The 26,085-nt window shown below is 41.9% G+C and overlaps 1 protein-coding gene across 1 annotated transcript in view; it reads left to right on the top strand.

Moving 5' to 3' along the window:
- Positions 1-6,332: 6,332 nt before the first annotated feature.
- The window catches only part of pde4dip (phosphodiesterase 4D interacting protein), a 432,228-nt gene continuing 412,475 nt past the window's right edge, over positions 6,333-26,085 (top strand). Inside the window, exon 1 of the mRNA XM_067990444.1 lies at positions 6,333-6,588. Within this exon, the coding sequence (XP_067846545.1) occupies positions 6,539-6,588 (50 nt within the window). The 5' untranslated portion in view covers positions 6,333-6,538. The remainder of the gene's footprint in view (positions 6,589-26,085) is intronic.

Below are 26,085 nucleotides of genomic sequence, written 5' to 3'. Positions count from 1 at the left end.
GTAAACACTTAAACAAATACAACATTGTTCATTTCTCTGCAATCTCAGAAACCGAAGGCAATCTGGCGTTTTTGTTTTGATGTTAGGGATATGTTGTGAAAAAATCATAGATTGGTCACAGAGCCGCATGACCAATAAAGGAAACCTCTTGTAGGATGATTCTTTTGAACATTTCTTTAAACTGACTTCCCTTTTGGGTCATATTACACAAATATTGTGCTGCTAAATCGTTATTGGGGCTCTGGTTGTGATTTGAATACATCTGAGTACAGCTTCATTAACATGACATTGTTAAGATGAAATGTTTAATTCAAGTATATAAGTACAAAATGAATGGTTTATACATGTTAAAATGTATTGTATCAATCAGCCTGCTACAGTTAACCCAGCATCCAAAGGATGCTGGATAGTTCATTAGGGTTCCAGTATTTTCAAAGTGGGTCCTTTATAATAGAGCTATAGAAACAATATCCTTATGGGGCAGTCCAGCAGATTAAGAAGACCCAGCAACCATCCTAATGGAGGATAACTAACCAGATGGTCAGAGATTGGAACTGCAACTCATGAGTAGTCTGATACATGAAGCAGTTTAGTGCTTGGCTAGAGGATCAGGAATTCAAACTGCATCATTGCTTGACATCCTGATTCGCTTGTCTCAATTACAGGTTTTCATCAGTTCTTTTTTCCCTCCTCTCCTGAAGGTACTGACTGAAGCATGAAGTTCCATGCGTACTGGGCTCGATCCAATACCTTACCCAAGTGGCCATTCTTCATCTTTGAGCTTAGATAGTGAGGATTGACAACTGGCTATTTGACTATAAGGGACACAACAGCCTAGCCTCATCCTGTCTTCATCTGATGCCCATACTCACAGCGGCAGAGCTGAGGTCGATGGAATGGAGAATCCATTGTCTGACTTGGCACAGTACAGCCACGACGACGTCTTCCAATGCCATGTTGCCATTCGCATCAGGCTCACAACGTCAACGCAATTGTGATCAGGAATTTAAAAGTTAAGCGAGTAAATTATTTGCAGTCAATTCTGGCCGAGCCCTGACTTACAAAATTGGCCGACCTCAAAGTAATTGGGAGGGTCATGACCCTCCCCTCCACCACCCCACTTGACCCCCCAAAGTGGATCTGCCAATATCCACACACATGTATTTTCTAGTAGGAACCATTGGTTATTGATCAGACTGGGAACCCTATCTGATTCTTTCTCCTGTCTATTGCCAATTGTACTAGCCTTGCTGCCTCACCCCAGTTGAGACCAGCTAACGTTGAGCTGCTAAATAGTTATGGGGGCTCTGGTTGTGACTTGAATACATCTGAGTACAGCTCCATTAACACGACATATTGTTAAGATGAAATGTTTAATTCAAGTATGTATGTACGGATGCTGGATAGTTCATTAGGAACGAACTTGGTTTGTATTGCTCAGTTCCATATCAAGTCATACATTTATTCACTAAGCCACTGATTTTATCACTTCTGAACTGGGGTTTCAAAGGCAGAACAGCTTCTGAAGGAGATGCTCAACCAGGGAAAGATTAGAGCTGACAATAGTCTGGTTCACACCATCTGATTCGTGACTATTCAGTCAGTCACGGCCCTGCACTTGCAGAACATAGGAACAGGAGTAGGCCATTCAGCCCCTCGTGCCTGCTCTGCCATTTCATAAGATCATGGCTGATCTGTGATCTAACTCCATATACCTGCCTTAGGCCCATATCCCTTAATACCTTTGGTTGGCAAAAAGCTATCTATCTCAGATTTAAATTTAGCAATTGAGCTAGTATCAATTGCCGTTTGCAGAAGAGAGTTCCAAACTTCTACAACCCTTTGTGTGTAGAAATGTTTTCTAATCTCGCTCCTGAAAGGTCTGGCTCTAATTTTTAGACTGTGCCCCCTACTCCTAAAATCCCCAACCAGCGGAAATAGTTTCTCTCTATCCACCCTATCTGTTCCCCTTAATATCTTATAAACTTCGATCAGATCACCCCTTAACCTTCGAAACTCTAGAGAATACAACCCCAATTTGTGTAATCTCTCCTCGTAACTTAACCCTTGAAGTCCGGGTATCATTCTAGTAAACCTACGCTGCACTCCCTCCAAGGCCAATATGTCCTTCCGAAGGTGCAGTGCCCAGAACTGCTCACAGTACTCCAGGTGCGGTCTAACCAGGGTTTTGTATAGCTGCAGCATAACTTCTGCCCCCTTGTACTCCAGTCCTCTAGATATAAAGACCAGCATTCCATTTGCCTTCTTGATTATTTTCTGCACCTGTTCATGACACTTCAATGATCAATGTACCTGAACCCCTAAGTCCCTTTGGACATCCACAGTTTTTAACTTTTTACCATTTAGAAAGTACCCTGTTCTATCCTTTTTTGATCCAAAGTGGATGACCTCACATTTGTCTACATTGAATTCCATTTGCCACAGTTTTGCCCATTCACCTAATCTATCAATATCGCTTTGTAATTTTATGTTTTCATCTACACTGCTTACAATGCCACCAATCTTTGTGTCATCGGCAAACTTAGATATGAGACTTTCTATGCCTTCATCTAAGTCGTTAATAAATATTGTGAATAATTGAGGCCCCAAGACAGATCCCTGCGGGACTCCACTAGTCACATCCTGCCAATGTGAGTACCTTCCCATTATCCCTACTCTCTGTCGCCTTTCGCTCAGCCAACTTCCTAACCAAGACCGTACTTTTCCCTCGATTCCATGGGCTTCTTTCTTCGCTAACAGTCTCTTATGTGGGACCTTATCACATGCCTTCTGGAAGTCCATATAAATAACATCCATTGACATTCCCCTGTCCACTACTTTAGTCACCTCTTCAAAAAATTCAATCAGGTTTGTCAGGCACGACCTACCTTTCACAAATCCATGCTGGCTCTCTCTGATTAACTGAAAATTCTCGAGGTGTTCAGTCACCCTATCCTTAATTATAGACTCCAGCATTTTCCCCAAGTCATGGAAATATCCATAGGGACAGCAGAGACCACAGCGCTTTGAAACAGAGGCAGTTCCTAGCTTTCCCACAAATCAAACCTGCTCAAGATCTATTCCAAGCTACCCCCATGCCTTGTTACATTTTTGGGTTTTTATGGTAGGTATTCTGCTTGGCTTCAGCATCACCAGCTATTCCTGTAAGCAGACCTTTTGCATTCTAGACGGTAATGTACATTCTTGTAACTTGCAGAAACAGCTAGCAGTAACCAATGTGTCATGACCAGCAAGAAAGAATGCAATAAATAATCTAACAAAGATAAAAGTGCTTCATTTTTGTCGCAGCCTCTTTAATTTATCAACAGCTCTTTCGCTGCTCACGTCGACCACAGTACTATGATTCAGAATTAAGGTTGCCGAACCATCAGTGACCACAAAGCCAGTGACAGATTATATGCAGCTTGTAACAAGCTTGCACAGGATGTTGGCTGGGTGTGTAAGGACAGCGCAGTGATCATGAATTGTGTTGGGACTTATTGCTGTAGTGTACGTGTCAGTATTAACTTTGGGCTCAGAGTACAATTTTAAACAGAATTAAGAAGTTTACCCTTCATTCAAAACAACCCAAATAAATATCTGATTTGCAATCTGTTAGCTACATTGAGATAAGTTTTGCAAGACAGTGATACACAGACGGGGGCATTTTAGCAGCGAGTCAGGTTTCACTAAAAATGGAAAAAGAGTGAGATTGCAGTCACAGGACTTTGTGAACAAGCTGTAAGCGAGGTGGAGACATGTTAGTGTACAGTTCCAGATAGATGAAGACATGAAAGAAGCAGGGACAAAGACACAGTTTAATGACCAGAAATCCTAAAATATATTTAAATTCTGTAGAAAAGATTGCAAAAGAGTTCAGAAGCTAACTCCATAGTTTTAAATCTTGTATGAGCTGCTGTGAAGCACCAGTTACCTTGAAGGAAGGAATCTGAACTTGGAAGGTGAGTCAGCCCATGTGTTCTTGTGAGCTCCTAAGAATTAGTTAAGAGCAGCACAGGCAGCAACCTGTGAACAGTTTGACAACCTGCTGTCTCAAACAGAGAACCATGCATGGAAGGATGGAGGGGAGGAAGACCTATGACATGTGAACCCAAACTTGGTAAAATGGGGTTTGTGTCACTGCATTTGCAAAATTTTGGGGAGTTAGCGTAGTCAGAAAAACCCTAGAATAAAAATTAAAATGGCTACTAGTTGGATATAAAGCAAAACCATCTTACAATATTTAATAACACACAGTAGTTGCATTGTCAAGGAAATTATAGTGCAAGGTAATGTGATCTTACTCTGATCATGAATGTACTACAGTAAGTTACACTTACAAAAGAGCAATGAAACCTATATTTGACCACCCCAAGTAGTAACTAATAAAAATGTTGATATGATAAGAGAAAATCCAACCCTGTGCTCACCCAATCGCCACACACGCATGCACGTTCCAGCAGGGGTCACTGTACAGCGTTCACAAGCAGGAGCCCTCCCTGACAGTATTCGACTAATGTTTGGTAGTTGCCTAAGCCTTGGCATGGTGGCATTAGTAAGACTGAGCAGCATATGAGATACTAAAACATGACTCCATATTTTTGTCAGTCAAAAATAAAATCACATAAAGACTCCTACTAGGCGGGGGTCCTGATAATCAGCAATCACATTCTGTCCATCTTTGCTTCTTATCCTTTTGTGGTCAGGAGATGGGCTTCTTTAAGTACTGATGAGTTATACAATTTTTCCTCCCAGTAACATTAGGAGCTTTATGTGGGAGGCAAAATCTTAATACCTGACCCTCCATGTCACAAAGCACAGAAATAAAAACACAGACTTTGGAAATCCAGTTTACACGATAGAGATTTTCAGACAGTCATTCAAAAAGTATGAGAGGTGGCAGTGACCAACAATTCAATGCTACACCAAAGATAATAGAAAATGCTCTATGTTCTATATCTGTTGTATTTCCAACTTTTTTCAACAATTTTTTAAAATCTAGTAAGTTTGAGTTTTTTCTTCCCAAAAAACCCATCTCTTTGACTTGTATTTGGTCCCCCACAAACAGGAACATAGAAGCAGGGAGTAGGCCATTCAGCCCCTCGAGCCTGCTGCACCATTCAATTAGATCATGGCTGATCTGTACCTCAGTTCCATTTTCTCGCCTTTGCTCCATATCCCTACCTAACAAAAATCTGTTGGTCTCAGTCTTGAAAGCTCCAATTGTCCTAGCATCCACAGCCTTTTGCGGAGATAATTCCAGATTTCTACTATACTTTGTGTGAAAAAGTGCTTCCTGATTTCTCTCCTGAATGGCCTAGCTCTAATTTTAAGATTATGTCCCCTCGTTCCTGATTCCCCCATCAGAGGAAATAGTTTTTCTGTATCTACCGTGTTGAATCCTTTTAACATTTTAAACACCTCAATCAGATTATCCCTCAACCTTCTAGAACAAGGGAATACATGCCAAGTTTGTGCAACCTGTCTTCATAATTTAACCCTTTAAGCCCGTTTCATTCTGGTGAATCTCCACTGCACCTCCTCCAAGGTCAGTATATCCTTCTCGAGATGCGGTGCACAAAACTGAATGCAATACTTCTCTCTCAATTTTCTCCCCTTTTCGTGTTTAATATCCACTTTTGATCAGGCTCTGAAACATTTATTTTTGACAAAGGGTCTACACCTGAAACGTCAACTCCCCCTGTTCTCTTCACAGAGGCTCCATGACCTGCTTGAATGTTTCCAGCATTGCCTGTTTTTGTTTCAGATTTCCAGCACCTGCAGGATTTTTTTTTTTTGCTTTTTGGCAACGTGTTCAAAATACATGTGCCAACCAGCATAGGAGATGTAACATCATTTCTGCATGACAATACCAAAGTGTACATTTGTTTACAAAGTTCCTTTGATTTATTTTTAAATACGGCAGTAGAACACCTTTAAATAAGCACGATCACAAAGTTCAGAGGTCAAATAGAAAAGCCAGGTCAGCATCAGATCTCTTACAATGGATTAAAGTCCTTCTAGTCACGGTATAATTTAAGGAACTTTTAAAAGAAATATATATATTTTTTTAACTTCCTGACAATCCCTCAGCCATGAAAAAGATTTGAAGACTTTTCCTCTTACTATTTATTTTTTGGGGGCTCTAAATTCCTATAGGCCAGATATCCCCGAGCCTTGGGATGATCTCCACCCCCTCAGTGGCGATATTTCATAACCTACCTGCCTTGGGAATCAAGCAGCTGCGCTGGGTGCATAATTAACAGGAGGAGGCTGGAGCTTGAGGACAGTCAGTGGTGCTGGAGATCCCTGCGTGCGGCGTGTGCGCGCGCCTCTCTGATCAGCCGCTTTGACAGCTGCACACACCGCACACACATATATATATATATATGTACATCGTGCTTCTGTCCCCCCTCAGCCAGTGCCCAGCCATGCATTCTCCTCATCCCAACCTCCACCAAAGGCTTCAGATGGATTAACGCACCTCCACTCTCTGGATGCCGCCAGAAACCCCCATTCCACGCAGACAGCCCGGGGAATGGATTGGGCTTGGAAAAAGAATGAAACTTGGAAATGCAGCGCAGGAAGGTAAGCACATTCCTTGGAAATATAGCGACGGGGCAGTCGGAATGTTTGGAATTAATTGCGTTTGTCTTTGCTGGGATTTGGACGCTGTCTCCATCCAGCCCCTGGTGATGGATGGTCACTGGAATGATGACCATGCTCCTTGCGGTTCGAATTTCCAAATTGTGATTTCGGCAGCGGTTCAAGGGGTTTGCTGCAGTCTTTGGGTGTTCGTTCCTGTGGAGGTTGTTTTTCTCTCTCTCCAGGAGGTTACATGCGGCAGCTTGTCTCCAAAAAGTCTTGTCTTCTATTGAAAGATTACCTCTGGGTCCTAAACCCCCCGGATACAATTTTAAAAATAAATAAACGTGTATCTGGTCATAACTCCCTTCTGGTGAAAGGTCTTAAAATAATCATCATACAAGTCAAGTCAGGCCATTTACGACCACATTTGCTTTCCACTCGTTAGAATATCATAGAAGCGCTAGAGGGAATTTTACTTGATTTATAATAGAATGTTATTACAGGTCAAATTAAACTTGAACATTTCAAGCAGTTGAAGGGTCTTCTCAATAAGTAATTTCTTTAATATTTGGTACTATTATCCTCTACAGAGTAATATTCACACACCTCAGAAGGAAGAGATGTCACTCCTGTGAGGAGGGGTTATACCTGGAAGGGAACCTGAAGGAGCACTTCCTGTAGAGATGACTTGTTTTGTTTTTTCAGTTTATCCTAAAGGGCCATAAAACAGGGCAACGAAGCGTGTTTTATTTTATAAAGCAATTTGATGGGACAAAATAAAAGAGAATTGGTCAAATGTTTTAAGGCAATAAATACACAGAGATGCTATATAGTGTATCTTAAAATCTAGCATGAATGTGTGAGCAGATTTTATATATTGAGAAACCATGGTGCAGAACACTACCAAGGTTGAAAAAAGTAAAAGAGAAGACAGGAAGTAGTGATAAAATGATGCCAAGCCTGACGATTGTAGGAGAGAATGAAGAAGGAAAGGAGGCATACAATTTTGATGTCATGGGGAAGAACAAGCTAGTCTAGGAGATTGTGGAATGAGTCTTGATTTCAACACAGTGTGCAAAAATGACTGTAGGATAACATTTGGCTGTTCTCTGCAACCCTGGACCCTACTCGATACTTGCTATTAAGAGGGAGTAGTGTGACATCAAAGACAAGCCTGTGTACCATGGTGCTGATTTTGTATTTGGTGTAGGCTGATTGGTTCTGAATAGTGTAAGGACTGTATAATTTTGCATCCGTGCTGCTCCTACATTTTCCGTAGTTAGCAGTGGTGAGGATATGGCAGGCAAAGCAAAGATGAGTAAGAAAATCCTCTCTTCCAACCATGTTCCATTTATTTGAAGATCTAGATTATTATGGAAGAAAAAAGCTTGTTATTTAAACGCATCCCATTGCAGAAGAGAACCCCTGGGTTTTCAATAGCAGTTTGGTGGCACAGCGATGATACTACGCCGCCTTCAAGTTGGGCCTGAAGTTGGCCACTTGGCTGAATCCCTTCCTCTAAACAACTTGCCATTACCATAGATTTCTTATCATTTGATTGGAATATGGTGGTGACACTGAAGGTAACACGTGATGTGTTGCACAAACAAGTTTTGTGCTGTTACCAGTAAGAAGAACGCTGGCTGCTTTCATTTAAACGTATTTAGGAAGGACTGATTGATACCAATATTTATTTCTTTGTTTTTCTCCGCAAGAGAGCCATCCTGCTTAACTGAGTCATTCAATCCTGTTATCAATGTAAGTATTTGTTTAAAGCAATATTCCATGATAGGGCTTCTGACAGGCTCATCCTCAAATAGTCACTGGAAATGTCCTATCCATATCCAGTCTTTAATCTCAAATAATATTTATAATTATAAGTTTTAACTTTTTGAATTCACTCCCACAAGACACTCAGAATTTCCAGGGCTGGAAATTCCAGGCAAGGAAACATAATGGGGGAGATTTTCAACTTGCTGCCCCGGCATAAACTGGCGTGGTAGATTGGGTGCCAGTTATAGAAACCACCCGATTTTAATTTCTGTTGAAATCCATAGAATTACATAAAAGTTACAACATGGTAACAGGCCATTTAGCCCAACCAGTCTGTGTTGGTGTTTATCCTCCACATGAACAGTATTCCATTAGCCTTATCCATTTGCAATTCTGCTTTTAAGGTTGCGTGAATCTGAGCCCCCAAATCCCTCTGCTCTTTCATATCATCCAATCTTCCTCCGTTCAAAGTATAATTATTTCTTTTTTACCAAAATATGCAATCTCACATTTATTGACATTGAATTCCATCTGCCACTTTTTTGACCATTCCACCATCTTATTAATATCTCTTTGCAACTTCCTTTGGTCCTCAGATTTATTTACTCTGTCTCCTATTTGAGTATCATCTGCAAATTTGGACATCATTTAGCTGTTTATCCAAATGATTGATAGACAGAGTGTTAACGAATGTGGTAGTCTTCTATGATAGGCTTCTTCCAATTAAAAGAAAGTCTGTCCTTTTTTGAAAGCAGTTCAACAAACAGGGTACAATCAAATGTAGATATGTGTTCTTAATTCCAGCCTGCCTCTGGATACAGTACAGTAGAGACAGCAGCTTCAGTATTGTAAACCCTAACAGCAAAAGCATGGTCCCTTTATGCTACCCATTCCTCATACTCTGGACACACCGACCAAAACTTATTTAATACACATAGATTGATTTGTCTCTGTCTGCCTTAAAGACAACTGACTTTGATATGGCCATCTCCCCACAAAGATTGTTGTGTCTGTTCACTAAAACCACGTGTGACAATTCTGTATTTGACTGATCTTTGTTCCTAGGCTGGCTGTCTCCGCTTGTCGTTCACCAATTCAAAGCTAATTATCTTATGTATATTTTTCCCGGGCTTTGAGTAATACCCAATTTGCATCTGTACAATTTGAGTGGCTGTTCAACCCTATCAATCTTCACTGTTTCTCTTTTCCTCATTTATGCCTCAACACATAGGGTCACTGCTACCCATGTCTAATCACTCTGAGAAACTGCACTTAACTCTTATTCTCTGTTTCTTCCCTTCAATCTAGTTTTTTAATGATGTGGAGATGCCGGTGATGGACTGGGGTTGACAATTGTAAACAATTTTACAACACCAAGTTATAGTCCAGCAATTTTATTTTAAATTCACAAGCTTTCGGAGGCTTCCTCCTTCCTCAGGTGAACGATGCGGAAAATGTATTTTAATGTATTTGCTACCCTCCCCTCTAATTCCACACCCTTTAATTTTCCCCAATAGTATCCTGTTTAGTACCTTGTCAAAGACCTTCTGAAAATACATATATACCACACCCAGTGCATTTTTCCCATTCCACCATACCTGTTACCTCCTCAAAGAACTCAGGTTTGTCAAACACAATTTTCCTTTCTGAACTCAAGGGAATACATGCCAGGTTTATGCAACTTCTCCTCATAATTTAACCCTTTAAGCCCTGGTATCATTCTGGTGAATCTGCACTGTAGCCCCTCCAAAGCCAATATATCTTTCCTGAGGTTCGGTGATCAAAACTGAATGGAATACTCCATATGGCATCTGGCCAAGGCTTGGTACAACTGAAGCATCACTTCCTCACTTTTGAATTCCAACCCCCTTGAGATAAAGTCCAACATTCCATTAGCCTTTTTGATTACTTTTTGTATCTGTGCACTAGCATTTAGTGATTTGTGTACATGGACACCTAAATCCCTTTGCTGCTCTTCAGCTTCTAGTCTTTCCCCATTAAGAAAATATTCTGAATTTTCTTTGTCAGATCCAAACTAGATGACCTCATACTTCCCCACATTGAACTTCATCTGCCGTAGTTTTGTCCACTCACTGAGTCTGTCTATGTCCCTTTGTAACTTCCTGCTCCTATTGACACAACTTACTGTGCCTCCTAATTTAGTGTCATCTGCAAACTTGGATATACAACTCTCTATTCTTTCATCCAAGTCATTAATATATATGGTGAAGAGCTGAGGCCCTAGGTTCACTGGGGAACACCACTTGTCACATCTCGCTAATCAAAGAATGAACCCTTTATTCCTGCTCTGTCTCCTTCCTCCCAACCAATTACCAACCCATATCACAAGGTTACCTCCAATTGCATATGCTCTCATTATTGCTGCTAATCTCTTCTGTGGCACCTTATCAAATGCCTTCTGGAAGTCCATAGACACTCCCCTAGCCATCATGTCAGTGCCCTCCTCAAAAAATTCAACTAGATTAATCAGACATGATCTAGCCTTCACAAATCCATGCTGACTCTCTTTGATCAGCTGCTACGTGTCCAAGCGTTCAGTCACTCTGTCTCTGATGATATATTCTCGTAACTTCCCCACAATTAATGTTAAAATGACAGGTCTGTAGTTACCTGGTTTCTCCCTCCCTCCTTTTTATATAATGGAATGAGGTTTGCAATTTTCCAATCCAAAGGCACAATTCATAAATCTAGAGAGCTCTGGAAAATTATGAATAATGCATCTGCAATTTTCTCACCTATTTCTCTTAATACCCTGGGATGAAAACCATCAAGTCCTGGAGATTTGTCTGATGGGAACCATCAAGTCCTGGAGATTTGTCTATCTTCACTCTCATAATTTTCTCCATTACCATTTTTTTAACCAATATTAAATCTACTAAGTTCATCCTCTTGAAGTATTTTTAAGTTCCCTTGTATTTTGTCCTCTTCCAAAGTGCTCATTAACAAGTCTACCATTTCCTTATTATCCATTATAGTCTTGCCTGCATCCATCTTTAATGGGCCCACATTCCCCTTTACCACTCTCTCCTAATATATTTATAAAAACCTTTTCTATTAGCTTTGATATCCAGTGCAAGTTTTTTTTCATGTTCCTTTTTTGCACCTAATTACTTTCTTTGTATCCCTTTGCTGCTTTTTATAGCACTATCAGTCTGCTGGATTTCCACTTTTCTTTGCATTTGTGTAAGCCTTTTCTTTTAACTTGATACTGCCTCTTACCTCATTTGTTGACCATGGTTGCTTAACTACACAAGTGGAGACTTTGGGCTCGATTTTCGCATCCCCGAGAGGGTGCGTTCGTGGCGGGGGGGGGCTGCGAAAATCGGGGATTCCCGGGGCGGGTCTGGAGCCCGGCTCCAACCCGCCCACTTCCGGGTTACCCAGTGACGCGCTGACATGCGCGCGCAACCCCCGCATGTGGGACTCCCGCCGGAAATTAAAGCGGGCGGGGTGCCACTTAAAGTAATTATTTAGGTATTTCAGGTTGTTTACAGACCTGATTAACATGATATTTTAGGAGGGGTGGGATTTTGCAAACAACTTGGACTGTTTCCCGTACTGGGGGAAACACTCCCAGTTCAAATGGACGTGTTGCAGCCATCAGCCTGTGGCAGCTGCAAAGGTCCATTTGACAGGTGGGGCGGGGGAGACCCTCACTCATTGCAGGAGGCCACTCTATCACTTTGGACAAAGTTTGGCCTCCACCACCCTCCTCCTAACAATAAAATTCACAAACTTGCACACTTACCCCAGTGTCCAGACACATTTACCTACCTTGCGGACCCCCTCAAATGTACATCTTCCGGATGGGGGCCGCCGTAGCTCCAGTCATGACCTCCTCGAAGGACGAATGTTACCCACGCGCCCAGTCGGCCCCCCACCCTGCTGCGAACCCGCCGGCCTCCTAATATCGGGCCCTTTGCCTTTTCGGGGTATGCACTGGTTTTGTACGGTAACAAATACTTTGAATACTTCCCACTGTTTGTATGTAGGTTTAACCATTTAAAATTCAGTCCAGTATACTGTGGTCAATTTATTTATTATCCCGTCAAAGTTTGACTTACTTAAATTTAAAGTCTTGGTTTGTGACTCCCTTCTCCCTCTCGCATTCAATTACAAGGCCGTTATTTGGAAGATGCTCCCCTACTGTTAAGTTGTTAATTAATTCTGGTTTGTTACTCATCACTAAATCCAGTATGGCTTGTTCCCTTGTCGGTTCTAAAACATATTGTTCTAGGAAAATGTCCCGAATACATTCTAGAAATTCATTACCTTTATGATTTGAGCTCTTCTGCTTCTCCCAGTCTATGTAAAAATTAAAACAGCCCATTATAATCATTCCCCCCCCCCAGCCACCACATCACTACTGTCAACTGGTCTGTAGACAACTCCTACCAGATTTCAATAATTTTCCAGTCACTTGGATCTTAGCTAGCTAGGTTACTAAGACATAGCATCTGTAAAAAGTTTTTCAACAAAGTGATATTGTACTTTGAAAAATATTAACTGTGTGCTAACAAGCTAGTACCCAGTAAAAGCATCACAGTTGTGAGATTATAATCTCATGCATCGGCACTTTGTCATTGCTAAAATATTTAAGAGGTATTGTTTAAAGACATCACTTGAAGGGCTTGACAGAGTGTAGGGAGAGATTTCAATCACTCAACTCCATAAGAGCCAAATCACATTTGTGTCAATTTGGTGTCGTGCTCAAACAGTATGACGGATTTCCTTGGATGTCTGTGATATTTCCAAGTTAAATCATTATGTTGTGTACTCATTAATGAGCTTTTTTACAACTTTGTGGTGGGAGGGAATGGCATGGCCCCTTTAAGATGTCACCTCTACTTGTGGCATGAATAATTTGCATAAATGTAGTTGTGGTAATTACAGGCTGACATTGCTATATATGCTTTAATAACTGATAATAACATAACACCTCAAAAATGAATTCACTGCATGAAACACTTTGATACATTTTGACATATCAGGCACTATATAAATGTAGGGTGTTATATAGCACATATAGTTTATTTAATAACGTGGAACCCATAGATAGGGCAGATAATTTGTTGCAGTAAGTGATTTTTTTAAAATTAAGAAACCAGCATTTTCACTGTTTCCAGGACTTTTTATGCAAAATAGCAGCACTTGGGCAACAAATCAGGTAAGTGTAGAAATTTGGTGGATCACCCCACAACAAATTGCTTACCTACCCATGGGAAACATTCCCCATTATGACAGATATAACATTAAACAGAGGTGAAGGTTAACGGTATAGCCCATGAGGGAAGAAAAACTGTTTTGTATTTTCCCTGGGGTTTGAGATTCTCTGTTTCCCTTTGTGTCCATTGAAGGTGCTTCTGAATGACATTAAAAAAAGTATCACACACCCTTTGTGGCATTGTCACTGAGGGATCCACTAATCATGTGACTCACAGAATGGTATTGCAAGATGTCTTTTTAAGTTATTTTCCTGGAGTATTTTCTATATGATTATATTAGGAACTTTAAATAAGGATGCTAGATGCATGAAGTGTGTGCTCCTTGTATAGAAATTCAAATATTATCTTTGAGACAATCTCACTTATTCCTTTGTCCAAAATAACATCAACAAAACTCTCTGATTGCGTAGTTGGTGAATGCATGACTTGATGTGATACAGAGCCAAACAGACCAAAATTCCCAGGTTCCATCCCTGGTCTGTGATGAGTTGGTTGTCCTCCAGATGGGACTGCAGCAGGGGTGCTAGAATTGGCCTCAGCACCCCTGTGCTAGGGAGGGGAAGAGTCAACCATTTTGCTATCTGGTGATTGCTGTTTAAAAGTGCATGTATGTGGATGTCAGGTGAAGATGTGGTCAAACTCAGCTGTGATAATCCCCATGTCCGAGCAGCCTGACGACAGCCACTGCCTTGCTTCACATGTGAATAATGGCAACTTGGGCAAACTACTAGAGAACTGTGGGTACTTGTAGAACTGTATTCCAGTGTGATCGCGTGCCTTTATGGGAGAAAATTGAAATATTTAAGAAAAGAATGAAGTGACCAAACACGCTAACAGATCATTTTACACTTGTGTTTGGGTAAATATGTAGCTCCCTTTCTTAGTAACTTATATTTAGACTGCATGCTGAAATTTCCTGTTGAACATAATTGGGAAGTTACAACTGAAATTACGCCCACCCATGCGCCATTTTGCCAGCAGCAATTTACACCTAAATTTGCTGCCAATCTCATTAGCATACATCGCAATGTAAAATTCGGCGTCAGCAAGTGGAAATCAGCGTAAACAATCGAGGCCTGAGGAAAGTGCAGAAATTGCACCGTATATTCCTTCCTTAATTATTAGTATTAAAATTTCAAGCCATCTAACCATCATTCATGCACATTAGGCACAGCATGTTTAAAAGCATGCAATCGTGGAAGCTTTACAATTTTTAATGTGACTCATTCTGAAGCCGTAAAAATACATTGAAAATAAACAGAAAATACAAGCAGGTCTCAGAGATAATAAATAGTAAAAAACGCTCAAAAATTGCAATAAAACACCAGAAAAATGACTTTGTTTCCTGCTATGCCTGAAATTTTGGGTCTAATTTTACACCCGCTTTGAACAAGTATATTTGCAAGAAATTTGTGTGTATGGCTCCTTAGTCTGGGACGGAGCCATAATAATGATCCATGATGCATTCGAGCATAAGGATCAATAGACGGCGATAACAGATCGAGGAAATTCAGGCACAGTGTAATTATGTGCACCCAAGTTTGCTTGATTTTTTTTTACGCTGGGTAATTGCTTTACCCCCCCTCACCCCAGGTTATGCATGTCCTTGGGAACACAGGAAATTCCACACCTTATAAATGGATCCTAATGAGAGGGCCTTAGGACCCTGGAGAAATAGCTTGATCAGCTGGGTTACAACAGCTGCTTACCACAATGATGGAAAATCAGGAGAAATTAAGCTGTGATGGGATATGGTAATTGTGTGCTTCAAACAAAAGAATGGTATCCTGCGGCACAGTTTTTCCCACACAAGTTTTTTTTACTTAATTGCTTATTACTGGTGCTGTAACTTGCCTCATACCTATTTTGCATATTAACCGGACCCCCTGCCTCTGACCTGGCAGTATTCTATCGTGCTGATGGTTACCATCTTAAATAACCAGATACTGAGTAGTTCAAGAAGAAAATAAGCATCAAATAAATCATTAAGCACAAAAAGGAATGTTGACAGATAAAACAACTTCTGGGCTTTTTGTTTCCATTTTTCACTTTGCATCTCACCACCTCTCCTGAAGGCATTAACTGTTACCAAGTTATGATTTCACAGATGCCATCCACCCAAGTGACCATACTTCAGACAATTCAACTACGGATGGCATTGATGTTGAGGCCCGAGCCTGTTCTTGACCAATACACTTTCCAGCGGGGAGGGAGAAGGATGATACAGTTTTCTGCCTAGCCCAGAACACTGCGGTCAATTCTAGCACTCTTACAGCAGCCTCAGATGAAATCAGCTAACTCATCACAGTTCAGAGATTGGACCTGAGACTTTCTCATCTGTACGTGTGGTGCTTATGTGAACTAATCCCTTCAGGGAGCTTTCCTGACTTTTTACAATGTGGCAAGATTGGAAGTGTTTGGTTTATTAGAATTTTAGCATCATGTAATCCATTGATATTTTGGATATATCTTGGCTTTTTTAGAAGCCGGACCATCAGTGATGTAATATGGAATAGAGCAACTGTTTCCATACTGCAATATCTTCCTCCACTTAGCAGGTTGTGCAGCATCTGTGGATGGACCAAATGAGTTAATGTTTTGGGTGCAGATGCTTGTGTTTTGAAGAAGTGTCCACTCATCTGTTCTCTCTCTCTGCCTGCCTGACCTGCTGAGTGTTTCCAGTGTTTATGTTTTTTGTTTTGGATTTGCAGTTTTTTGCTTTAAGTATATAACCTTTCCATTTCCTTATGACCTGTAATGTTCCTTGCTTGCATTACACTCTTGTGTTCTGCTAACATACAAGTAGGTAAATACAACAAAACCAAGAAAGTGAACAATAAACATGATGGGAATGAAATTATTCTGCAGTAAGTGTCATTTTTACTGAGCAGGTGCTTCTGAATGGTACATATAAGAGGAAAATTAATATTTATTAATAACTCCAAAATTTCAGACATCAGATAAAAGGAAGGAAAAACACTAATATTGATGCGCATACAGACTTACAAAGCCAGGGGATAGTGATACTGCTATTTTCTGACCCCCTGACTCCCTCAGAGGTTTCCTCTATCCTCAATGACATTTGCTAAGTGTTCATTATCTAGGGAGTTCCCTGCACTTAAATAGCATGCTTCCGGGGGAGCTCTGCTGCAGTGCACACACAGAGGAAACAATTTCTACCTTGCAAAAACTCTTCACATACATTACAGATGGAGGTAACCTAACAAATAAGTTAGTCTGTCTGCCTGCCTTAGTCCACATATTCACTTTGATCAGAATTGCAGTACAGAATATGTCCATTTACTTAGGTTATACATGTGTGAGGTCAAAGAGAAGATGAGCAGCTATTTTTTTTTGTGACGTGATTTTGATTTCTATGATAGAAACCTTAAACCATGGCTGGCTGCCAGGGGATGAGCCCCCAGAGAGGCAGTGGCTGCCTAATGAATGGTCTAATGTGTCTATGTATCAGTTACGCAATATGTACAACGTGTTGTGAATATCAGTGTTCAATAAGCGATGGGATTGCTTTGTCAATATCTCTTTTCCAATTTCCTTTCTGTGTGGATTCCATAATTTCCTTTGTTCTTACTTAAGTGGATGTTACTCAGGCCCAGTAATTTATAAGTTGCCCATTTGGGTGATGAGCATTCAGCGTGCTATTCTCTACTGTGGATCTCACACCCCTGACATGGGTGGAGCTTTATCTATCATGATGTAGATTTAAAATCTTATATATTCTTTCTTTCATAAAATAATGACAAAATTGATTTTCGGTAAATTTTTAGCCAATACACTTTGGTCTCAAGGTGTGGTGTTTTCTGGCTTGTGAAGGAGTGAGAAGAATGTGGTGGGTATCCCATGTATTTCTCAATAGCCAATATGAAAATGAAAAGAGTAATTGTTAATCCTGTGCACTCCATCCCCCACAACATGTATAGGGGTTTAATTTCACAGGAGACTCACTCTGCTAGTAGGAACTGTCTTTTTGCTGTGAACACAGACAAAAGTGCTGGGAGACAGGTCATAGTATATCACAGCTAATAGGTTATGGTTACCATCATCACATGTGTAGAATATAACCAGTTTCTGTTGTGCCACATTTGGCCCCCTTATACTGCGGGGTGGACAGGATTGTGCACGTGGAGTTACGACAAAGTCACATTTATAATTTTCCCATTATGGCCATGGACCTTGCCCAATGTCAGCGACAAGTATGTATAAGCCAGCATTGGAGAAACCGTGGATTCAGAGCTCAGCCTGCTTACAGGCAGAATAAACTGGCAGAATCAATGCTAAGCGTTGGCAACGACAGCCTTTGCCTGTGGAGGTAAAGATTAAGCCAGTTCATTCATGAGGTGCGGTTCCTTATCTCTGGAGACACATAGACTATCTCATTTATATGGTTAATCTCTGAAGGCAGGGATGCAACATTAATAAGATATAAAAATGCCATGAACTCCTTTAATTTCTGAAGCTAAAGAGGGCTGAGGACAGAAGCGAAACTGAAATGAAGCACTGCCAGTCATAAGTAGGTCATTTCAAGAGTGTGTGAAACCCCTGCTCTGAGAGCATTACCTTCAACAACTTTTTAACAGCTGTGTGATGCAAGGACTTTTATTACAAACAGCACAAGGGGCAAGAGCGTCACTGCTAAATAAACAGATTAAGGCTGGTTCCAATTAAATGATTTTCAAAGCAATTTAGAGTTCCCGCCGGTAGCTGTCGGGTTCCACATTGGTGTTATATTGCCCAAGTAAATAATAAATTATAGCATTAATCACTCACATCCAACAATAGGTAACTTTTATAACCAGTCTAGACACAACTGTCAACAAAATATAAAATAAGAATAGCTGTCATTGCAAAAGTGTAAAATTTTGGTTAATGTGGGCTGTAAGTTTTTAAAACTAATCCTAGTTCTGTTTGCTCCAGATGAAAATTACAGCCGGTTCTGATTCTTTGATCTGTTGCAGCAGTTTTAACAAGCAATAAGTATTCTATCACTGTGTGCATCTTGTTAACTTTACATTATGCTAAATCATGAAAATCATAGTGGGGTGCTGCAATCCAATGAGGCTATCGAGTGGTGCGGCTCAAGTATGGGTTCCCAACTCCAGTTGTAGCCAATTTGCAGCAGAGGAGTGTACATAAACCATATTAATCTTGAAAGATTAACAAAAGATTGATTAAAATTGCAAAGGAGGGGACAAACAGATTAGATGGCTAAATGCGTGGCTGAAAGAGTGGTGTGGGAAGCAGGGGTTTCAATTCATTGGGCACTGGCACCAGTACTAGGGAAAGAGGGAGCTGTTCTGTTGGGACGGGCTCCACTTAAACCGGGCTGGGACCAGTGTCCTGGTGAATCGAATAACTAGGGCGGTAGATAGGGCTTTAAACTAATAAGAGGGGGGAGGGTTCAGGTAAGGGTAAATTTGTAAGTCTAAAGAGAAAAGTCTCATTTAAAAAGTGCTTGGATGTGCACTTGAAGTGCTGTAACCTACAGGGTTACGGACCAAGTGCTGGAGAGTGGGATTAAGCTGGATAGCTCTTTTTCGGCCGGCATGGACATGATGGGCCGAATGGCCTCCTTCTGTGCCGTAACTTTCTATGATTCTATGAAAAGTCAAGGGTGTAGAGCAGAGTAGCGAGTTGGGTAAAAACAAGCTGAGTGTGTCAGGAAGGGATAGAGAGTTTAACAAAGGTAATAGGGCAATAGTGACTAAGGTCATATCAGGGAAAAATAGTAAAATGTTAAAATTAAAGGCGCTGTATCTGAATGCACGAAGCATTCATAACAAGATAGATGAATTAATGGCACAAATAGAGATAAATGGGTTTGATCTAGTAGCCATTACTGCCCAAGGTTGGGAACTAAATATTCCAGGGTACCTGACTTTTAGAAAAGATAGGCAAAATGGAAAAGGAATGGGGGAGCGCGGATAATAAAGGATGAGATAAAGGCAGTAATGAGAAAGGACCTTAGCTCAGAAAATCAGGATGTAGAATCAGTATGGATGGAGCTAAGAAATAATAAGGGGCAGAAAACACTGGAGGGAGTAGTTTATAGGCCCTCTAACAGTAGTTATAGTGTTGGACAGAGTATAAATCAGGAAATAAGAGGAGCATGTAACAAGGGTAATGCAATAATCGTGGGGGACTTTAATCTTCATATGGACTGAACAAACCAAATTGGCAAAAGTAGTTTAAAGGATGAGTTCATGGAATTCTTTTGAGACAGTTTCCTAGAACAATATGTCGAGGAACCAACTAGGGGACAGGCTATTTTAGATCTAGTATTGTGTAATGAGACAGGATTAATTAATACTCTTTATAGTTAAGGATCCTCTGGGGAGGAGTGATCATAATATGATAGAATTTCATATTGAGTTTGAGAGTGATGTAGTTAAGTCCGAATCTAAGGTCTTAAATTAAACAAAGCCAATTACATAGGTATGAGGCGCGAGTTGGCTAAGGTAGATTGGGAAATTAGATTAAAAGATATGATGGTAGATAAGCAATGGCAAACATTTAAAGAAATCATTCATAATTCTCAACGAATATCGATCCAATCCATGGCTAACTAGAGAAGTTAAGAATAGTATTAGATTAAAAGAAGAGGCTTACAATGTTGCCAAAAAGAGTAGTAAGCCTGAGGATTGGGAGAGTTTTATTCAGCAAAGGATGACCAAGAAATTGATAGAGGGAAAAAGTTGACTGAGAGTAAACTAGCAAGAAATATAAAAACAGATTGTAAGAGTTTCTACAAGTATGTAAAAAGGAAGAGATTAGCGAAAGTAAACATGGGTCCCTTAGACGCAGAGACATGAGAAATTATAATGGGGAATAAGGAAACGGCAGAGACGTTAAACAAATTTTGTATCTGTCTTCACAGTAGGAGACACAAAAAAATACCGGAAATAGTGGGGAACCAAGGGTCTAAAAAGAGTGTGGAACTTAAAGTAATTAATAAAGAAAAAGTGCTGGGAAATTAATGGGACTAAACTGCTGCAACAGATTAAAGAATCAGAACCGGCTGTAATTTTCATCTGGAGCAAACAGAACTAGGATTAGTTTTATTGGGCCAAGTGCAGGCAATTGGGACTAGCTTAGTGGTATAAACTGGGCGACATGGTCATGTTGGGCCGAAGGGCCTGTTTCCATGTTGTAAACTTCTATGATTCTATGATTCTATAAAAGCCGACAAACCCCCTGGACCTGATGGCCCATATTTTAAGATTTTAAAAGTGGTGGCTGCAGAGATAGTGGATGCATTGGTTTTGATCTTCTAGAATTCCCTAGATTCTAGAACGGTCCCTCTGGACTGGAAGATAGCAAATGTAACCCTGCTATTCAAGCAAAGAGGGGGAGAGAGAGAAAACAGGGAACTGTAGGCCAGTTTGCCTGATATCGTTAGCAGGGAAAATGTTAGAATCTATTGTTAAGGACATGGTAACAGGGCACTTAGAAAATCATACTATGGTTAGGTAGAGTCAACATGGGTTTATGACAAATTAGAATTTTTTGAGGTTGTACTAGCAGGATAGGTAAGGGGAACCAGTGGATATAGTTTATTTGGATTTTCAAAACGCATTCGATAAGGTGCCACACAAGAGGTTGTTACACAAGATTAGGGCTCAGGGGAGTGTGGGTAATATATTAGCATGGATAGAGGATTGCTTAATGTACAGAAAACAGAGAGTAGGAATAAACGGGTCATTTTCTGGTTGGCAGGCTGTGACCAGAGGGGTGCCGCAAGGATCAGTACTTGGGCCTCCGCTGTTTACAATATATATCAATGACGTGGATGAGGGGACCGAGTGTAAATTATCCTAATTTGCTGAAGATGCAAAGCTAGGTGGGAAAGTAAGCTGTGAGGAGGACGCAAAGAGGCTGCAAACAGATATAGACAGGCTAAGTGAATGGGCGAGAAGGTGGCAGATGGAGTATAATGTGGAGAAACGTGAAATTATCCACTTTGGTAGGAAGAATGGAGAAGCAGAATTTTTTTTTTATGATGAGAGACAAAGAAATGTTGTTAGGCAGAGGGATTTGGGTGTCCTTGGACACAAATCACAAAAAGTTAACATGTAGGTGCAGCAAGCAATTAGCAAGGCATATGGTATGTTAGCCTTTATTGCAAGGGTGTTGGAATATAAGAGTAAGGAGGTCTTGCTGCAATTACATAGGGCTCTGGTGAGACCACAACGGTGTACAGTTTTGGTCTCCTTACCTAAGGAAGGATATACTTACCTTAGAGGCGGTGCAACGAAGGTTCACTAGATTGATTCCTGGGGTGAGAGGTTTGTCCTATGAGGAGAGATTGAGTCGAATGGGCCTATATTTGGAGTTTAGAAGAATGAGAGGCGATCTCATTGAAACGTATAAAATTCTTAGAGGGCTTGACAAGATAAACGCTGAGAGGCTGTTTCACCTGGCTGGAGAGTCTAGAACTAGGGGTCATAATCTCAAGATAAGAGGTCGGCCACTTAGGACTGAGATGAGGAAAAATTTCTTCACTCAGAGGGTTGTGGATCTTTTGAATTCTCTACCCCAGAGGGCTGTCTATGCGTAGTCGTTGAGTATATTCAAGACTCAGATCAATAATTTTTGGACACTAAGGGAATCAAGGGATGTGGGTATAGGGCAGGAAAGTGCAGTTGAGGTAGAAGATCAGCCATGATTTTCTTGAATGGCGGACCAGACTCGAGGGCCATATGGCCTACTCCTGTTCCTATTTGTTATGTTCTTATGCTGGATCGCCCAGTGAGTTAGCATGCTCTCTTAGGGGCCTGGGTTTTGAACCTATCCCACATGGATAAGATGAAAATCTTATAAGAAAATAATAAGTCAAGGAAGAGAAAAGGCCATCCAGCCCTTGGACATGATCCTTCTTATATTTCACCTCACTCAGCTTAGCATCTTACTGCAGCTTAAACTCCCCTAACCTCTTTGACTCTACTACCTTACCTCCTAGATCATTCCAACTGTTTATCACCCTTTGAGTAAAGAATTTTTTTCTAAAATGTGTTTTAAATTCATTTTTCATTACTTTAAATTTATGTACTCTTGCCGTGACTGATCTGTAAGTAATATTCTGGGTTCATTTTATCTATGCCATTTAAGACTTTATATACCTTGATGAGCTCACTTCTCAACCTTCTCTAAAATAATGATGTGGAGATGCCGGTGATGGACTGGGGTGGACAAATGTAAAGAGTCTTACAACACCAGGTTATAGTCCAACAGTTTTATAAAACTGTTGGACTATAACCTGGTGTTGTAAGATTCCTTACATTTCTCTAAAATAAGCCATCAGCTGCCTGTCCATTCTGCAGTCCAAGTATCGGATTTGCAGTTCCTTAAACAGAGAATTGCCAAACCTATTGGGCCCGATGTTAGCAGGGCTGCGGGTTCTTGGCGGGGGGGCTATCGGGCGCGTGGGTAACGTGCCCGGTGAAATTAGTCAGCTTCCCGCGCGATTGTAGCAGACAATCCGCTAATTGGATCCACTTACCTGCTCCTCCGGGTTCCCCACTGCTGATCTGCGCGTCGGGCGGGCTGCGCATGCGCAGTATGATCTGTCAGCTGGAGGCACTCTATTTAAAGGGGCAGTCCTCCACTGACACATGCTGCAACAAATAGAAAAAATTACAGCATGGAGCAGCCCAGGGGGAAGGCTGCTCCCAGTTTAATGATGCCTCACCCCAGGTATCAATACATGGGGGTGAGGAGGAGGGGGAGGACAGAGATCTTCCTCCCGGCGGGCGGGAGGAAGCGGCCTGCCTCTGCCACCAGGAAGGCCTGGCTCGAGGTGGCAGAGGAGGTCACCAGCGCAACCAACATATCGCCCATCTGCATATAGTCCAGGAGGCGCTCCAATGATCTCAGTAGGTCAGCCAAAGTGAGTACACGTAGTCTTTCCCCTACACTCCGTCTGCCACATCACCGCCCCCACCCCACATCTCCTTCAGCACTGCCAACACTACTTTGTCACATCACCCCTCATACCCACTCAAACCTCATCCTCATCTTACCTGCACCTACTCACCTCGCCAGTACTCATCCCGCCACTACCACTCAACCCAATCCTCATACAATCTCATGGCTCTATCTCATACTCACCCTCCCGTGCATCTCTTTCACGGCCAGCCTCACTCAACCTGCCACTACCTGTGCTGCAGCCACAGGGCATGCATCACATATGTGCAGTAGGCAGCGTAAGGCAAACGTGTCGCGAGCATGAAGGGGATGCACAAGGGTGTTTGAGGGTTTGTCACGGGTGTTACTTATATTGAATTTCTGACCAACTCACATTACATATTATATTGGCACCACTGTTGCCATGTCTTCGCGAATCCTGTCTGGTTTGTGCAATAATGCCCTCTCCTGAGGATCACTATGAGGAGCCACAACTGATGCCACCCATTGTGTCACTGCAGAGTGGGTGTAGGTGTATTTGCAGGGCTCTTCTGCGCAGATGACTGGGAGACATCGGCGATGTCCCCGGTTGCACCCTGGAAGGATGCGGAAGAGAAGTTTTGGAGGGCAGTGGTGACTTTGACAGCGACAGGTAAGAAGATGGTGCTCGGGCCAGCCAGGAGCAGCTCGGCATGAAAGAGGCTGCAGATGTCCATGACTACATGTCGGGTGACTCTGAGCCTCCGTGTGCACTGCTGCTCAGAGAGGTCCAGGAGGCTGAACCTCGGTCTGTGGCCCCTGTGGCGAGGCTTGTGCCCTCTGCAACGCATCTCTCTCTGCGGTAGCCCTCCCTCCTGCTGTACAGTTGGATGTGTCACAGCACTCTGTTGTGGAGCTCCACGTGTCAGAGGTGGACGGCGTGGATGGTGAGGCTGGTGATGCTGTTCGCCCTCCGAGGAGGTCATAACTGCAGCTACGGCGGCCCCCATCCGCAAGATGTACATCTGAGGGGGTCCGCAAGGTAGGTACATGTCTCCGGACCCCTGGGTACATATGCAGGTTGGTGACTTTGACTGTCAGGAGGAGGGTGGTGGAGGCCAAACTTTGTCCCAAGTGACAGAGTGGCCTTCTGCAATGAGTGAGGGTCTTCCCCCCGCCCCCCCCCTCCACCTGTCAAATGGACCTTTGCAGCTGCCACAGGCTGACAGCTGCAACACGTCCATTTGACCTGGGAGTGTTTCCCCCAGTGTGGGAAACAGTCCCAGTTTGCTCTAAAATCCCACCCCTCCTCACATAATCCCTTAATCAGGTCTGTTAATGACCTGAAATACCAAGGTAACTACTCTTAAGTGGCATCCCGCTGGCTTTAATTGCCTGCGGGATTCCCACCAGTGGGGGCTGCGCGTGCACGCCGGCACGTCAGCAGGGAACCCGGAAGTGCGCGGGCTCGGGGCGGGCTCCGGTCCAGCTCCGGGATTCTCCGATTTTCGGAGCCCCCCGGCCAGGAACGCACCCAATAGCGGGTGCTAAAATAACGCCCATAGTAAATTTCTGTTCAAGCTCTTCACATTCACTGCAATGATGGGATGGGAATGAGTCCATGTTGGGCAGGTGTGATATGAAGTTCTTTGTACTGCAATTCATGGCAGTTGACATCTTTGCTTTACCCTTTCTCTGTGCTGACTGTAAGGCTTCTGATTGAAATCATTTTTCTTGGTTTCAAGCCTGTTCTCTCTAGGCACAAGTCAATAGCAAAAAAAAAACTACCCTTACTTCAGTACGCTAAGTTATTCTTTAGTCTAATTAAGAGAGACCTTAAGAATGGTTTAGTTGGGAAATAGGAATACCACACTAGTGCAGTGGGGAGTTCTGTTCAGCATCTTGGGTTAAAGCATGTTGTTGGAACAGAGTAGAAGGACTTTTATTCTGCACCTGATCTGGTAATGCTGAAACTTGAAGGGTAACTTTATAAATCCATGGGAAGCACAAACTGGAAATTTGGGCAAGCAGTGCCCACAGTTATCTGATCATTCACTTTAATGGCTGGAATATCATCGGCAGTTTGGGCCTGAATTTCGGATTTGCGCTGTCAGTGGGCGCGGCTCCTCAGTGGCAGCGCAGATTGTAAAATTACACGATATGTACTAAAAGTGGAAAAGTACTCCAGGCTCCAGGCATCCCTCATTTTAATGAGCACCAAAAAACAAATCAACCGAAAACCTTTTTTCAGACCAAAGAAGATTCAGGTTTCTGGGAATGAACTGACATTTATTGTACTTTGTAATATTGCAATAGTGAATGACATTCGATCGACTGGATTTTAAACCATTATTATAATGTGGCTTTCCTGACCTGAAGCAATATGAGCACTTTCTCTAATTGCTTCCTGTGCATCGTGACCAGAAGCTTCACTGCAGTTGTTCAGGCAGCAAGGGAGAATTAAGGGCTGCGCCACTAGACATTTAAAATTGTACATGTATCTTAGTTAACACATTTTTAAAAAAATTGTTCTGGGGGTGAGGACATTAAGAGTCAACCACGTCATGTGGAACTGGAG

This window comes from Heptranchias perlo, chromosome 9 (genome assembly GCF_035084215.1).
Source record: "Heptranchias perlo isolate sHepPer1 chromosome 9, sHepPer1.hap1, whole genome shotgun sequence".
NCBI classification, from domain to species: domain Eukaryota; kingdom Metazoa; phylum Chordata; class Chondrichthyes; order Hexanchiformes; family Hexanchidae; genus Heptranchias; species Heptranchias perlo.
Note: the sequence above shows the minus strand (reverse complement) of the source record. Positions and strands in the feature narration are given on the sequence as shown.